The sequence below is a fragment of the Eurytemora carolleeae genome, unplaced genomic scaffold (genome assembly GCF_000591075.1).
Source record: "Eurytemora carolleeae unplaced genomic scaffold, Eaff_2.0 scaffold27, whole genome shotgun sequence".
Taxonomy (NCBI): Eukaryota; Metazoa; Arthropoda; class Copepoda; order Calanoida; family Temoridae; genus Eurytemora; species Eurytemora carolleeae.
This window is the reverse complement of record NW_019396259.1, coordinates 215,886-234,050: the sequence shown is the minus strand read 5'-3', so window position 1 is coordinate 234,050 and position 18,165 is coordinate 215,886. Positions and strand designations below refer to the sequence as shown.

General features: G+C 31.0%; 1 protein-coding gene across 4 annotated transcripts; it reads left to right on the top strand.

Annotated features, from left to right (window-relative positions):
* The first annotated feature begins 8,659 nt into the window (after positions 1–8,659).
* On the top strand, positions 8,660–17,401 carry LOC111699535 (uncharacterized). 4 transcript variants are annotated; one of them, XM_023470233.1, is made up of 8 exons: positions 8,680–8,817; positions 11,186–11,232; positions 11,490–11,519; positions 13,269–13,307; positions 13,371–13,448; positions 14,279–14,383; positions 16,109–16,155; positions 17,183–17,401. In XM_023470233.1, exons 1-8 carry the CDS (start codon positions 8,775–8,777, stop codon positions 17,226–17,228), a joined length of 435 nt encoding a protein of 144 aa, XP_023326001.1. In that variant the 5' UTR covers positions 8,680–8,774; the 3' UTR covers positions 17,229–17,401. The 4 variants fall into 4 exon arrangements, with proteins under 4 accessions (XP_023326003.1, XP_023326001.1, XP_023326002.1 ...); XM_023470234.1 differs by having other exon boundaries at positions 11,186–11,236; positions 11,497–11,519; XM_023470232.1 differs by having other exon boundaries at positions 8,685–8,817; positions 11,186–11,236; positions 11,488–11,519.
* The last annotated feature ends 764 nt before the right edge of the window (positions 17,402–18,165 follow it).

The window sequence follows — 18,165 nt, the reverse complement described above, 5'->3', positions numbered from 1 at the left end:
TTACACTTTATCAAAATAATATTGTTTCTAAATGAAAGCATTTTTAACGGTTTTTCAAATTTTTGAATGAAAGTTTTTATCATTAGACTTTCAACTCAGATGTGTCTCAAAGGAACTAGGGATGTAAACGCTGGTATTTTCAAATCATCAATCAGATAAAGGTAAACACGGTACCCTTAGGAATCGAGTATGGCCCTCTTTAAATGGAGGATCACTTGAAATCATGAAACTGCAAAATCATGAATGTTAAAATACGAAGAAATCTGGGAAATGAGAAAAAATGCAAAAAAATAACTCAACGACTTGTTTACTTTATAAAGGTTGTATTTAAATTGATATCATTATTTGTACTTTTTTATCTTAAAGTCCCCGTACCCGTAATTTTAAGTGATCCTCACATGACAAAGAGCGATTCACAATGGTACTGAATATTTTCATTTTCTAATGTGCTTCTAACTTGTAATTTTAGCGCTCTGACGGTTCAATTTACCCTCACATGACAATTGGTTACCAACTTTGTTCATTAGATTATCTAAGAATTTATAATATCTCAGTGTTCCCTCTAGTTTATTAGATTATCTAAGAATTTATAATATCTCAGTGTTCCCTCTAGTTTATTAAATTATCTAAGAATATATAATATCTCATTTAGGGTTTCCACGAAATGGCTAAATCTTTTGCGCAAAATTCGCGCTATTTTCGCGCAAATTTTATTTTTGCGAACTTTTGCGCTATTTTTGCGCATGAAACGCAATGAGTTTTGCGCGGTTTTGCGCTATTTATTTTGCTCAATTTGCGCAAAACCGGAAATATTTTTTGCGAAAGTTGCGCATGAAACGAAATTTTAGTTTTGCGCANTCTAGTTATCGTATGTTTGTCTGAGGATTAAAAAAAGTTCTTACTTTATACAACATGTTTTGATTGATTTATAAAAAAGGTTAAAATTCCACAGGCAACGCCGGGCACTTCAATAAGGAGAAGAACTGCTAAATTGACTGTCCAGTGTCCGCTAATCAAAAAAGCTTGAGATACTGTTTCGATACCCCTAGCCTGGCATAGTATTCGTATTTCTAACTCAAATGAAATCCTGCCAATAAAATATTCTGTCTAAAAAATGTCCGATCTATGATATTATTTGTCTTTAAGATGTCCGATCTATGATATTATCTGTCTGTAAGATGTCCTTTTTTTTGCATACCCATGTCCATCTTAAACGGCAAAATGGCTGTAGCCTTCCTTCCCTATATATTCACCCTTAAAATGAGGTGGTTGTACTATTTGAAATGGTTTAGCAGTGGGAATAAACCAAGGTATAAAATGTATTCTATAATACTCTCTCCACAATCTACTCTATAAACTACAAAAAATGCCGCGGGGCACTATGTAATAATATATATATTTACAAGATTACTATTTAAAGATACGATCTTCGAACAAAGATTGTTTTTACGATTAAGGTTGATAATCGTTTTAAAAAAAGACCAAAAAAATTAACGTTTTTTTTCGTTTTTATCTTTTTTAAAAAAAAGATCGTTTCGTCACTAATGGGTTAAGAAAAAAATTATTGTTTTTAAAAATGAACCATCCGTTTTGAACTTTCAAAAAACGAAAAATAATCTTTTTAAACTATTTACTATATTTTTTTTAAAAAAGAAAGTTTTTTCTATAAAAACTAAAACTTTAGATTTTTATGAAAACGAAAAATGATCGTTTTGGAAAACGACCGTTTTTAAAATTTTATTTCTTTTTTAAATGATATTTTTTAAAACTTATTTTTCGTTTTTTTTTCGTTCTTTCTTTGTCGTTCATAAAACAAAACGATCGTTTTTAAAAAAGTAGAAACGATCCATCTCTATTTACGATACGAATTAGTTCTTATTAAATGGCATGGTTTAAGTCTTACTAATTATGCGTAGGTGAAGATATTTACTAGGTATTTATGACAAACTCTTTAAATCAAGTACGTAAGTACGTAAGCTCATAATATCTTTCAGCTTGACGGAGATAATTTATAAAATTATTATATGTTGACCAAATTTAAGTTTTCAGAAACATTAATGGTAAAGGGTAATTTTTAATTTGTTTGATGCCATATACAGTCGTCGTCCTATATATAAATGCAATAAAGACGACTTTCTATTTCAATTTTGATTTCTACCAAGCTATTAAACAGCAGAGGCATCATTCACATTTAAACAAAGAGAAGTTGTCAATTAACAGCTTTTCTTTGTTCACTTGTAAAATTGTAGTTTGATAAATACTCGTTAATGATCAAAACAGTATTAGTAAAAAGTCATTTTAATTGTATTGATATATTCGCCGAACACTATCACAAATTCACAATTCACCCTCACAACTCAAAACAGAGGGGCTTTATTTATACTTGAGTGGTGTTACAATGGATATATATAAAATAACATGAATGGATCATAGACGAGTTTCGATGTAATTTTGTGGGTGGGGTGTTATGCAGTACAATGGACCCTGGACCATCTCTTGCATAATTCCTTTCTTATTTAGCCAAACAGTTTTCCTCCTCTAAGTTTTAGAAGGGGTGGCTATGTTTAAACTTAATTTCAAAGATAGCTCAATTATCGTTGCCCTCCCCGTTGACTTAGAGGATGGAGGGGGGGGTGGGGGGATCTCCTTCCATTTAGAACTAAACTATAAATATGACACACTCTCTTGAAAGTTACGCATCGCTATGCAGTAAACAGTGAAAATGATTCATATTTTTTTCTGTAACTTAACCATATAAAGGCTGGGTTGGGGGGGGGGGGTTGTGGGATCTGAATTTATGTATAACCTTAGAGTTAAGGTATTACCCTCATGGACCCCCAGACTTCCAATTTATGGCCATGAGATGGCCTCAGGGCTGCTGGTTTAGGCGCCTAAGGGGCCGGGTAGAAGAGAGAGAACCGAAGCCTGTTTGAGATCGAAAAGGGCATGGTGAGGCTTTCCTCAGATTTTGCTAATATCAATTTACTAATGGATATTTGCAACTGTCCAGGGGTCCATGTTGCTATCTTATCTGTCTAACTATCTCTTCGTGTAATCTGATACCGGCAGCTGTTTTAAACCAGTTCCCCACCCAACACACTCTAATTCTAAAATTGCAGATTCATTTTTCTTTCTCCGCAGCTACCAATAATTAAAAATAATTATCAAATTGTAAAGTAATTTATTCTTTATTTTAAATATTTTTTTATTAATATTATTATTATTATTATTATTATTATTATTATTATTATTATTATTATTATTATCAGTATTATCGGGGAAGCCTCAACATCTTGTGTTTTGCCAGCAGTTTCTTCTGGAATAATAATTATCAATTAGAATTATAAAATTTCTTGTTTTTCTGCAGCAAAAATGTTCTTTTTGCAGAGAAGCATCCATTTAAAAAAGAAGAAAAACTAAATATTTTTATTTTCCGTTAGGTTTTACATGTTAACATTTGAATTACAAAATATATATTTGTTGTCGGCTAGAAACAAGATTCTCAAGTTGAACAGATAAACAATAGTATAACCCTCAAATCAAAACCGATAATGAAGAATTCTCTTTATTTCCTGAAAAAATTATATAAATAATAACATATAAAACTGTTACAATGAATGTTTATAATGAAAAGATTCTTACGATCTATTTTCTGATATCAAAGGGTTAAGTCGTTGGACAGTCCTAAGACGTTTTTAAACTTCTGAAAAGAATGACAATTAATTATTAACGAAGGTCACTAATTCTTTATGTGAAAATATTCTTTGTTTAACGTTTGAAAATGGATGGATTCACAATGCTTTAGGTTATTTACACTCCGATAGGGAGAACAAAGAAACCGGAGGTTAAAATTATTTGGTTTGGTTTTGGTGTCTCCGAGAGGGGATCTAAGTTAAAGAAAACTTTACACGGATCAAAGTTAATGGTTGACAATATTGTGTATATCACACGGAGTTTAGTTTTACATATTTAATGTGCTGTACTCGAATTAGTATCGGGTTTGCACGGAACATAATGAATGACCTTACGGTTTTAAAATTGAATGGGAATTTCAGTATATTACTTTTTCTATAAAAGTTGTACAGCAATGACAACATTTTTAGACTTAACCCTATTCCTGCTGGGGGGGGGGTCAATTTGACCCCCCCCCTGTAGTTTTTTTTACATAACTCAAAAAGTATTGGTCTGAGGCTGTTGAAATTTTCTGACTTTTCTTACATACCCAAAGCCCTCCCTTTAGGCCTAAAACCGGGCTTTAATACTAACTGCCTGAGTCCTCAGGCACACTGCCTGAATGACTGCTTTTGCCTGTAACAAACTAAATCTTTCTTTTGACCCACTTTCACTTGTCAGATTTTGATAAAATTTAGCTTTTTGGAAAGCCTATGACATAAGGAAACGGATTGCACAAGTTTTGCGAAAAAAAATTGCAAATTTTTTGCAAACAACCTGTCAAAGGAAATTTGCACATTTTTAGTTTTTCTTGATTAAAAATCAGGTTATTTAAAATTTGCAAAAATTTTTGCATATTTGAAATTTTTTGGACAAATTTTTTTTTGCAAACGTTTTTACTATAAAACTGGATTTTGCGATAAAAAATTCAATTTTCGCAAATTTGCAATTTTTTTTGCAGATTCTAAAAGTAGAGCACAAGAGCTTTCTAATGATGTATCATTTGTCATATTTGGACATAAAACATGTGATTTAGAGGGGGGGGGGTCAAATTGACCCCCCCCAGCGTATCCTGGTTTTCAAGTACCCCAGCAGGGATAGGGTTAAGCAAATTTCTTGCTTCACATCAATGACGACATTTGTCAAAAGACTCAATTGATCAAACATAAATTCGTCACTTATATTAAGTTGATCACCTATTAGGAACAATTTTCCTTGGCAATTAGTGACAAGAAAGCTTTTGATAAGCGTACCGATTTAAAATGTGTTAAAATTGCAGCACGGATATAGATCTTTTATATTTTTTTCCCGCAATATAAAGAGCTGCATATTTGAGATCATGAGTGCTTAATTGCGATCTAAAAAGATAGATCAATTTAAAATAAATCTCTCCATAGTTCTTTACATAATTCAAGGGGTAAAATTTAGTTTTTTTAAGGGGGGGGGGGTTAAGAATTGTTAACAGAAATATGTTTTAATTTTTAGTCATTTGATTTTTTCCTCTTACTTTTGCGATATTTTCTTGCAGATTTTACTTTCGGGGAGACTGAAACACTCTTAACGGAATTCTTTATCCTTAAATGAAAAAAATCTTGGCCAACTAGAGAGCGTGGTGAAATGAAATTTTGATGAGCCTAAAGACGCCCCTGAACGATAGCGTAGGCTCCAACCTCCCCAAGAAATCCTCTTGAAATTCTTAGACGCCCAGGGATCAAACTAGGGTTTCCAACGTGATAGATTATTCTCTTACGCGTAATTACGTGCAGTTACGCGTAATAATTTTCATTTCGTGTAATTTCGCAGGATTACGCGTAATTGAGGAAATATCCATTTCGCGAAATTACTACAACGTAATTTCGCGAAATTTTGTAATGATTACGCGTAAGAAGCGAAACTATAATTACGCGTAATTACGGCGTAATTTTGCTTAATTTCTACAACATAATTTCGCGAAATTTCGTAATGATTACGCGTAATAAGCAAAACTATAATTACGCGTAATTACGGCCTAATTTCGCGTAATTTCTACAAGGTAATTTCGCGAAATTTTGTATTAATTATACGCGTAATTAGCGAAACTTCGATTTCGCGTAATTTCTACAAAGTAATTTTGCGAAATTTTGCAATAATTACGTCTATGAAATTTTGAAGTTTTAACTTTTAATTTAAATAAAACATTTAATTACGCGAAACTAGACTTTCTTTCGTAAACGTAATAAACGCGTAATTACGCGTAATGCTCCTGCGTAAGTGAAAGAAAGTGTTACGCGTAATTGCGCGTAATAACGCGTAACGTACAATTACGACTGGAAACCCTAGATCAAACCCCCCTGGGAAATCGCCAATATTTGAGCTTTCATAGATGCCTTTAGCTCTACAACACTGTACAGTCACACAAATCTATATAATTTTTAAAGGATTTTTCAAAATGTACAAATTAAGCTTTTAAAATAGTCTTTGACTTACAAAAAAGAACTGAATATAACATCTAATTTAAAATTCGGTGATGGTGATGGACCAAACCTCTGTAGAGTGTAAAAAGTAAATGTTAATTCCACATTATTTCTCGTCTCGTCAAAATAAAAAAAGTTCACATTTGTTGAACATTTTTCAAACAAAGTATAAATCACATATGACCTTGAACTGCTAATGACTGGGGGTTAGAGGATGCTATGGCGCCAGGTTGTAGTCTTTTTGTCTTTTCAAGCCCTATTAAGATCATCAGGAGAAAAATGGTCCGAGCATATCACACCCATTTTTTTGGAATCTAGGCCTGGAGGAAGGTTCCCTGTAAATTTCGCCAATACTACACTTTTCGGGAACGAAAAAAAAGATTTTATCTTGACAGGTATTATTATTTTTACAAAATATTACACTACAATACCTCATGTATATCACAGGGCCCATTGTTTACCAACACAGAAGAGCCTGTTCTCTCTTTAGATAGTTGCCGCGTAGTTCACGTGCTTTGGGGGATGTCTAATGCTGAATTCTTATCTGTTTTTTAAATTGTGTTAACGAAAAAAATAATATTCGTTTTGTATGCACTTAAAACGCCGAATTAGTTGGCCGCCAGATGTCTCAGCTCTCGATACTTTGAATGATTACACGTTGCAGAAATACTTAGCAGAAAAAAGTCTTTTAAGTGCATTGTACAGTGAAACCCTTAATAAAGAATACATCGGAAGAATTTATCAAATGTCGTCTTGACAATTTTTCAATGAGTTTTATACTATATTACGTAAATTTCAGTATTTGCGAAAATAAATAAATAGCCATGATGCGGGAACAGTTTTTAAGAGTTCCATATAATCATTTAATTAAAAAACTAAATATCTGCAACATTCCGGTATCAGAAAGTGAATAATACGACATTTGATGAATTCTTTTGATGTATTCGTTATTAAGGGTTTCACTGTATGTAAAACAAATAACAAATATTATGAAATATTAATTATATGCAAATGTGTCGAAAAATAATCGGTGACTGTTGTGATATCTAAATTAAATTGATTATTTTAGGATACAAGTCGTATATTGCAACTTTGTTTATTTGTATGGACGCCATGTTTAGACCAAATGGAATTAAAAACAGTTTCAATTGCACAATTTTTACATTTTAATTTAGCCAGGGCCTCTCTAACCATTGTTGGTTGTTTTGAATGAGAGGCCCTTCTTCAGCGATACATCCATGTTCAATTTAAGTAAAACCAAATAAAACAAAAGCAATTTAGAAATTACGGAAAAGGAGGAAAGGAAAAGTAGTAGAAAGAGGAAAGGTATTGAAGAATAGAGAGGAAAAGTAGAAGAAAGGATCGAAGGGGGGAGGGTGACAACCCAGCACAAAAAGTTTATAATGTTTATGTTTTGTTTTGTTTTGTTATAATAACAGGGGAAAGAGGATAGAATCAAGATTTAGCAAGAAAAGCAATTTAGATCTATAGAACGAAAATTACTATATTCTTCAAGAAATCTTTTTTAAGACTTATTTAAAACTTGTTTGTTGTTGGGGTGCCTAAAGATTTTATTTTTAATGGAATAGAGTTCCAGGTCCTTGGAAGAAAAACCGTTCTTTTTAATCTTAATATTCGCAGTCCAGGGCAATGCAACGTAATCTTATTAAACACGTCTAATAATTCTACCGGGGTTTATTAATTTTCTACCGGGGTTCTTGAATTAAACTTCCATAATACTATGGTTCAATGTACTCAGTAATTGGAGGGGGGGGGGGGATTGGAGAACGGCAACGAAGTTAATTGATTAATGTATGTGATTGTTTTAAATTCCTAACGACTTAAATGTTAAATTTAAGCTTTAATACCGCTCGTGACTTAAATTAGACGTTAACTTTAATCAGTGTTAGCTACAATATATGTAACCCCAGGAAAACCTAGAGTCTCATTTTCTATCAATTGATCATGATTCTCTGCGAAATAATACTGAGTTCGCGTATTGATACAACCCAAATTGGTCTATAAATGAGTCTGGGATTAAGTTTGATTTAACCATGAATCATTATTTTTCAGAACTTTAAGCTTTAAATTCGTGCTTGATTTAGTTTAGTCTCTGGGACATATGATTTTGCGGTTGATCAGTTTAGCCGTTTTTGGACTTTTATTGGATACAAAAACACAGAGCACGAAAAAATAAAGCAAATTGCGAAATTTAAATATTAAAGTTTTTAATTAAATCTGAATCTATCTATTGTTAAGAACAAAATATTTTTATTATTTCTAATATGTAAACGGAAAAATGTCTTTCTGTAAAACCAGGAAATTCGCAAAAATGTTACTCTCTCCTTCTGCATAGTTTACAGTGCCTGCTTGGGCTTGACCAGTTCAACCGTTTTTAGACATTTACCGATTACAAACAAACACAGACAGACAACACAAAATATGAAATGTATACAAATAAAGATGTTATTTTAGACATTTATTATTATCTTTAAAAATATTTAAAGTTAGCTTTAAGAAACTTTGATGTTTTAGCATTTCTATTTTAAATATTTATATTAACCATGTTTGAGGTCAATTTCAAGAGAATGGAATGTGTGGTGTGTAAAGTGGAGTGTTAGATTACAGTCTATAGTGTTCAGTTGAACAATGTTACAGTTAATTTTATTAATTATAATTCTCCAGAGGACAGGTTATTAATTATTAATTATTATTATTCATAGGGCAAGTATATTTATTACTATTCATAGGACAGGTTATTAATATTATTATTTACGAGCTGAGGTGCCCGGCGTTTCACGTGGAATAAATTCTAATTTTGAAAAAAAACTTTTTTGGAAAACCAAATTTTAGTCTTTGTTTCCCCGGGGGTACTCAAAGGTTCCCTAAAAATATGTCAGCCCATTCGGTCCAGCCGTTTGGCTGGCTATAGCTGACATATACATATATTTGAGAGAAGAGCTTTATTATATAGAGCATGGGACAGATTATTATTGATAATTCTCCATTAAACAGGTTATTATTGCTATAATTATTATTTCTAGGATGGTAATTAATATATATCATTAATAGGACAGGTTATTAATTCTATTATTTATAGGACAGATTATTAATATTATTATTTATAGGACAGATTATTAATATTTTTATTCAAAGGACAGGTTATAAATATAATTAATTATAGGACAGGTTATTAATATATTATTATTCATAGGACAGGTTAATTATTATTTATAATTCTTCAAGGACAGGTTTTTATTTATTATTATTTATACGACAAATTATTACTATTATTATTAACAGGACAGGTTATTAACATTATTATCTATTGGACAGATTATTAATATTATTATTCATATAACAGGCTATTATTTATAAGACTTGTTTATGTTCTTGTTCACTTTATCATGCTCATGTTCATTTGTTCATGCTCACGTTCACTTGTTCATGTTCATGTTCACTTATTCATGTTCTTGTTCACTTGTTCATGTTCTTGTTCACTTATTCATGTTCATGTTCACTTGTTCATGTTCTTGTTTAATTGTTCATGTTTATTTTTTATTTTTTATTTTCTTGTTCATGTTCATATTCACTTGTTCATGTTCATGTTCACTTGTTCAATGTTTATGTTCACTTGTTCATGTTTTTGTTCACTTGTTCATTTTCATGTTCACTTGTTCATGTCATGTTCAATTGTTTAATGTTTATATTCACTTGTTCATGTTCATGTTTACTTGTTCATGTTCATGTTCACTTTTTTAATGTTCATGTTCACTTGTTCATGTTCATGTTTACTTGTTTCTGTTCATGTCTACTTGTTCATTTTCATGTTAACCTGTTTATGTTCATGTTCACTTGTTCAACGTTTATGTTCACTTGATTAATGTTTATGTTCACTTGTTCAATGCTTATGTTCACTTGCTCATGTCCATGTTATCTTGTTCAATGTTTATGTTTTTTGTTCAATGTTAATGTTCACTTATTCAATGTTTATGTTCACATGTGTAATGTTTGTGTTCACTTGTTAATGTTTTTGTTCACTTGTTCAATGTTCATGTTTACTTGTTCAATGTTCATGTTCACTTGTTTAATGTTCATTAAACTCATTAAAGACACTAAAAAAAAACATTAAAATTAAAGACGATCTAACGAAAAAGACGATCTTTAACCATTTCAGTTACACGAACCTCATTGGTTTCACTAAAACAGAAGTAAAATATGTAATTTCTATATTTATATACTGTAATAATAATTACAAGAAGTAAAATATGTAATTTCTATATTTATATACTGTAATAATAATTACAAGAAAAGAAAAGGAAAGAAAAGGAAGAATACATAGCTCGCAATTAAATTTAGGATTTATTCGACTCAAAATTTATCTGCAATTGAGAGTAAGGATCAAACAGTTAAAATACAGTGACAAGTAGTAAAATTAGAATTAAAGTAGGATCCTTCCTCATTAAGCATAATTTCAAGTGATCCTCCGTGTAAAGATGGAAATGCCCTATTTACAACACTAACAGTACTCTTCTAACCGTTGACTTTTCACCAAGAAATCTCTGAAAAACCTCCTGATTCCTGTAAAACGCAGTGTACACTGCGTAATATGTGAACTTAGCACAGCTGATGTGTTACTTGTGTCATTTCACATTATTGAATATTTTACATTTTCATTGTTTTAATTTCAAGTAATTGTCTCGAAATCAGGATGTGTTCCATAGCGCAACTGCTTCAAAAAAAGGGATATGTCTGAAAATGAAATAAAAAATCATTAAAAACTAATTTTATTTTAAAGTATTTATTTTCAATACAAGTATTCTGTAGTTATGTTTTAATTGGCTCGAATTGTAAGATGTATAGACGCTTGAAAAAGATAACTTGCCCCAATTCTAGCACTCAGTGTTTTGGATAATCAAAAAAATGTTTCATCAGTCAAGTGACTCTTAGATTCATGCCACGAAAAAAAAAATGAAATTGACAAAATTCAAAACTTTTTGAAATATGGAAAAACAAAAATATTCCCTTTGATAGAATTCCATTTAATATGAAATATTTAGGAGAAGGAAAACCGCAGTATCTTGAACTAGGAGGGGGAGGCACTTCCGTTGGTGAACTTAGAATACAATTTAGTCATTTATTTCATTTTGAATTTAATAAACATGGCGAAAAAAATTCAATATAATTTAATTTTCTTTCAAGTTCAAAATATTCAAAAATACACTGCACAGTGTGCACGTGCAGACTTACTAAACTTTACAGTATGCACGTACAGCAAACTTTACTGTGTTCACGTACTGCATTGTACAGTGTTTATGTACTGCACTTTACAGTGTACAAGTATTCTAAAAAGTGTGCTGAGAGATTGAAGAAGCTGGAGTTCAGTCTGAACAGGAAAATAGCAATCAATTAACTTATCAGTCAATTAATCAATCAATCAATCAATCAATCAATCAATTAATAAATAAATTGATAAATCAATCAATACAATTAATTAATCAATAAATCAATCAACTAATCAATATATTAATGAGTAAATCAATCAATCAATTCATTATTTAATTAATCAATATATCAATGAATAAACCAACAAATCAGTTAATTAATCAATTAATCATCTATCACAAAATAAATCAATTAATCAGTTATTCAAGGATCAATTTAACTCTCAAATATTGATATTGAGTGAAATTAAAATTTACTTAATTCAAATATCTACAATATTTTTTTTTGAATGTCTAGCTTTTTATTTATTTAGACTTACCTAAAAAATTCAGTGATCGAAAATTCCACTCCAATTATGATGCAGAATACGTAAGAAGTAGAATATTTGTATCAAAATATATTTAAAAAATTTTACAGTAATAACTAGAAAACTGTAGTATAGAAAGACGACATTATTGCAATACTGAAGTGCATTTGATGTTTCTACAAAGCAAATAGCATAACTAGTAAGTTATTAAATCACTTATTTAGTGAAATGGGTCTGTTTACACTGCACATTTGCTGTACCTCATATTCATTGCACTATTTAAAGTCATAACTTGAGTCTAAAAGTCGACTTCCTATTCCAAAGAGTTATGGTTATCACTGCAGTATATTTAAATTTTTGGAGTGAAAGAAAAAATTATATAATGTCGCTTCCAAGCTTATTTGCCGCTTTTTTAAAACAGTCTTTGATTAAAAAGCATTAATTTTTAAACAAAATATTTGGAAATCTAATTCCGGGAAAAAAATTATAACTTTCAATTCAGCACAGATATTTCGATTATCTTTTGTAAATTACACATTTTTACAAATTTTATGCTGCGAGCAGAAAAATACAAAACAGCCTCGGTAATCCTGTACTTTTTATATGACTTGCAGCGGCATGAATCCTGTACTGTTTATATAACTTGCAGCGGCATGAATCCTGTACTGTTTATATAGCTTGCAGTGGCATGAATCCTGTTTATATTGCTTGCAGCGGCATGAATCCTGTACTGTTTATATAACTTGCAGTGGCATGAATCCTGTACTGTTTATATAGCTTGCAGTGGCATGAATCCTGTACTGTTTATATAACTTGCAGCGGCATGAATCCTGTACTGTTTATATAACTTGCAGCGGCATGAATCCTGTACTGTTTATATAACTTGCAGCGGCATGAATCCTGTACTGTTTATATGACTTGCAGCGGCATGAATCCTGTACTGTTTATATAACTTGCAGCGGCATGAATCCTGTACTGTTTATATAACTTGCAGTGGCATGAATCCTGTTTATATAGCTTGCAGCGGCATGAATCCTGTACTGTTTTTATAACTTGCAGCGGCATGAATCCTGTACTGTTTTTATAACTTGCAGCGGCATGAATCCTGTACTGTTTATATAGCTTGCAGCGGCATGAATCCTGTACTGTTTATATAACTTGCAGCGGCCTGAATCCTGTACTGTTTATATAACTTGCAGCGGCATAAATCCTGTACTGTTTTTATAACTTGGAGCGGCAGGAATCACCAAATATTTTGAAGATGACATTTTATGGAGGTTTTCTTTATCTGCAAAAATGTGGGATATACAGTAGCTCATATCCTTTGAATGAGACTTAATTTGCGTTTCTAGAATCAATGTTTAGTAAAACTAGAATTGCTTGTTTACTAGTCTGGGGAACAGGAAGAAACACAGAAAATAAGAGAGAAGGTAACCTTGAATCTCCATGGCAAGGGGCACAAAGCTTTATGAATTTGTACAGTTCTTGTTTAGATTGGTGCTGGGGTGCAAGAGCTTCATGAAGCTCTGAAAACGTTACCTGATTCTAAAGCTGCTCTTCTAGAGATGAAGGTATTTTCTACTGATTACACAAACAGTTTTTGTCATAATCACTTTGGAAAGTTATGTTTAATAGTATTTAGATTTTTAAAAAAGGATCCGTTTCTGACCAATAGCGTGTCTCTCAGCTAACGTACAATTTTAAGAGGATTAAAAACAAAAAAAATACACTTTCGTCTTGGAAAAAAACTTTCTTGTGGCATAAACACTGACACAGACTGTCACAATTGCAATCAATTCTTGTTTTGTGTTCAGAAATTATACATCTTAAAGAGAAAATTTTGGTTCGTATCTTATCCTACTTTTTATTCTCCAATATTAAGCTTTTTCTTCATCAACCACTGCTTAAGGGTCAGTCAACCCCTTTCAATTGTCTCCAGTCGATAAAAACGATTTTAAGTTATCGGACTTAAAATAAAGAACTTTTATTGCATCTATCTTTTTAGAATTTTACAAATGAGGCATATGTCTATTTTTAAATTTAGAAATACAATTTTAATTTAAAAAAAATAATGGAAAATTATTCTCATTTTTAGCGTGTACAAGTTGGGGAAAATTTTCCCATAGAAATTTATTTTTCCCGTTGTATTATTTGATATTTCTCCTGTCGCACGTCAAACTAATTTAAATTTGATATTTCTCCTGTCGCACGTCAAACTAATGTAAATTTCACATACGATTTAAGCCTTGTATACGTTTCCAATCTAATGACTTCTCTGTTTGAATAGCTATTGAGAAGAACAAAGCTTTTAGAGGGAAAACTCCAGAAAAAGCTGAGTTTTCAACCTAGTTATTCATAACTTAGGACTTTGATACATTTAAAAAATGTTATTATTTGTAAGGTAAAAGATAATGAAACGAACAGCACTAAAACACAAAACTTTTTGTATCTTCCCAAATCCTTCCAGTATACCATTACCAACTGTTTTTGTGGAGGTAATTGTCAGGTTAGTGTTATTTATTTGATAGATTCAATACATTTCGAAACACACTTTTTTTTCTGAAAATTTTATTTTTCTTTATTAAAAGATGTTTTTGAAATTGAGAAATTTTCAATCCTTTATAAAAAGCTGTTTTTTTGGTATGCAACAATTTTGACTTAATCCCGCCGGGATATTTTCATTGAAAGGTACTTTGAAAATCTACAAAGGCAAAAAAAATCCGCAAAATCCGCAAGCCCTCGGGTTTATCATTGAATCCCCTCTTTAAAAAGGAATGTCATTTACTTTCAGACAAATTAGAATAAATGATACATTGAATCCCGCTGATATATAAATTTACGCAAGTAAATGTTAAATAAATGAAAAATTGAAATCAATGGAAAATTTAACCCTCGGTCTATAAAATTAAATCTTTCCGGAGCTAAGGTTAAATTTTCATTTTAAAAAAAATAAGAAATCAACAAAAAAATATTTTGCAACGCACAAATTATTAAAACATAATAATTTACATCAATTTCTCGAGAAAATGAATCATTTGATCAACTGTGCCTTTTTATAGTCCGGAGTTTTCTGTTATTATGATAAAACTTTGAGTTATGACAACATTACTTGTCTCGGAAAATCTATTCCGCTAGTTTCGATTTAATTTTGAAATTTCATAATGTTCAGAAAACGAAAAATATTTACGAAGTTGTAAATATCAATACAATAAAGACCACTTTCTCTATTACAATTCTTTTTATCTCTACCAATTTCATTCAAACAACAGAGACACACCGTATAATGTAAACAAAGAGAGAATTAAGTTGTCAATTAACAGCGTAAGCTTGTAATTTTAAAAGTACTTGTTATGAACTAAATCATTGTTACTAAAATGTCGTCTTCATTGTACTGATATGATTGACAACTCCTGCGTATTTTAAATTCAGTTAAAAGTAATTATTTGCGTGAACAACAGACATTCTTCTTAAAGCACATTTTTTTCTACTTGAAAGGGTCTATAAGCGTACTTTAAAGTGATAATCCATGCAAAAATGTACAATGGTACTTAAAGGCTAACTCTGATTGTGGAAGATATAATCGTTTAACTGCCTAGAAATGTGTTTTATTTCCATGAGTTTCTCCATTGAGAAACAAATACATTTATATATAATTCTACCGGTGTCATTCGTTGCCCTCGTTACCCTCCCAGCATGGAGAATTACTTAAAATTATGCTTTCAGAGCTGAAAACTTTAGAATGGTGGATATCGAGATTGATGCTTGATCCTCTCTTTTTGTTAATCTGAAGTCTAATTCTAGAGATCAGAGATGCGCTCTTTAACTTGAAAAACCGGTTTTTAATTTTGCGCAATTCTGGTTTTGATGGTGTCATATCAACAAACGTATTAGTTTTGCATTAATTTTTATTAACACTAACGTTCAAAATGGCTATGGTCCACAAATGTGATAGAATATGTTAACATGATAACATTTATTTTTGTCAAAATGCTCTAAAAGCCGACTTGTGAACAGCTGACTTTAGTTCAATCGGATATTAGTCCAACCGATATAGCATCGCATCTGTAATTGTATTCAAACGTAGCTTGTATAAAGTAGGAATATCCAAAGAAGAGGATTAAGAAGAAAAACCAAAAGTGTGTACATGCTATTCAGATTAAGGGATCGTGATTAAGGATATCTCCTTCTAAAGTTTTCAGCTCTGTTCCTTTAAACAGAATTGTAATTTTAGGAAATTCATGACCCAGAAACATGGAAATGCAATGATACATGTCGAAGGAATGATTTTCACAATATTTTCTTTTCAAAGATTGAAATGTTTTTAGCCAACAACATATTTTTTCAATAACACCTTAAAGGCTGAGAGAGGCACAGTGGGGTATTGGGTGGGGGGGGTTCAGCCAAAATGATTTTATTCCACAAATGTCTTATTTATGTCAAATAAGGCTTGACCGCGTAAGAATTTGTTTTTGAGAGAAGTTTTTAAGTTGTTTAAATGTTATTTTGTTTAAGCTAAACCCCGCTATTTCATTCAAAACTCTTAAAATGGGTCCTCAATCTCAGACTACAGTAATTGGTTTAGGGTTGCTGATAGAGCATCTAAATCTTTTCTGTAAGGCTGTTAGAGTCTATTTATATTTATATATCTAGATATATTGCGGGTTTACAGGATCCATTCAAGGATAATAAATATATGAACGGGAAAAGTAATTATAAATTGAAATCATTATAAATCTATGCAAGCTACATTTTCATGCAATGTTTGTAAATGGAAAGATTATAAGAATAAATTCATTTTGTCCATTCTCACCAAGAAAATGCATTTTAATAGGAGTATTGTGACAAAACAGTCACCCCCGGCCCATGACCCCCTAAGATACTCGACGTTGGGGGGGGGGAGGTCAATTTGCAAAGATGTTACCAACGCTTTCATTTGTCCACTTGTTTAAAGTGTTGTATTTTAAGAAAAGATTTTGACAATTTTTTTATGTGTCCCGTAAAATTCTTAAATATTTCAAAAAAATGTTCAGCTCTGATTTTGTGAACCTTCATTTTGCAAATTGTAAAAAAAAACACTTTTCGATTTTATTTTTGCGATTTATCCTTTTGGCAATTTTCTAAATAGCAGTGAACTTAAAATTATAATTTTAATTTGGACATATTTTGCCTAAGACCATGCTGTGAACGTCATTATTTTAATATTTTTTAATGGGATGGAGGGAGGGGGGGGGGGGTCAGGAGGTCTTTATACTGAATCCTAGATCTAACGTATTTTGATAAATAAATTGATAAAATTATTTGTTAGAATCTGCAAGACTCCATGCACTGTTTGTGGCACTAGACAGACCTAATCTAAAATAATGAAAATGAAAATAATACCTCAAAACATCAAGAATAAAAATCAATGATTGTATAATATGATGAAAAAAGTTGACAATTGAAGATAACAAAATTTGAAGATTTACAATTGGGAATAAAATTATAATTTTAGTATTTTGAAAATAAACTCATACCTCACTTCAAACTTTAGGAACAAGGATTAATTTATGTGAAATCACTGGTAAAACTTTACGACCTCGTAGACCTCTCTAGATTTCATCTTCCAAAATGAGCGACATTATTCATATTCATGATTAGTTGAATAAATTTTAATTTGATTTGATATTTTCTATAATTTTCCATATATATTCTATATAAAAATATAAAATATAAAAATAGTTAAATTCGACAATTTTCTTTATTATTTCTGTAACAGAAATTCATGACTATGACACAAAAACCAAAAAAGAAAAGACAAATCAAATTTGAAATTTTATGACATGGGTATCTTATTTATTCTTGATCATTTAAAGCTTTTCAGGGTGCCTTTATGAATTAGACATGTCATTCTAAAAATATGGAGCTAGGGCTACTTACAAATGTTGCTTGAAAAGTTGAAATCCTGGATGCTTTTCGCCCATTTTTATAAAGCATGGTGCCTTTCCTTAACATTTGTCTAAAAAATTCTGGCATTTTCTCCCAAAATTTTCAAAAAGCCATTCAAATCTTGCAGCTTTATTTCTTTACTCTGAGGCCATGTTTCAATCCTGTAAAAGTTAAATTAATTAAATTTTCTCAAAAATACTTTATTTCAGTAACTGACAACTCACAAGGTACAGATTTTATAAATTAAAGCATGGTGTACATAATACATATTGGTATATATATATAAATATAAATATAATTGTATATTCATAAATGTATTATTGTAAACTGTCAAGATACATTTGTAATATTAAGTGCAGAGTA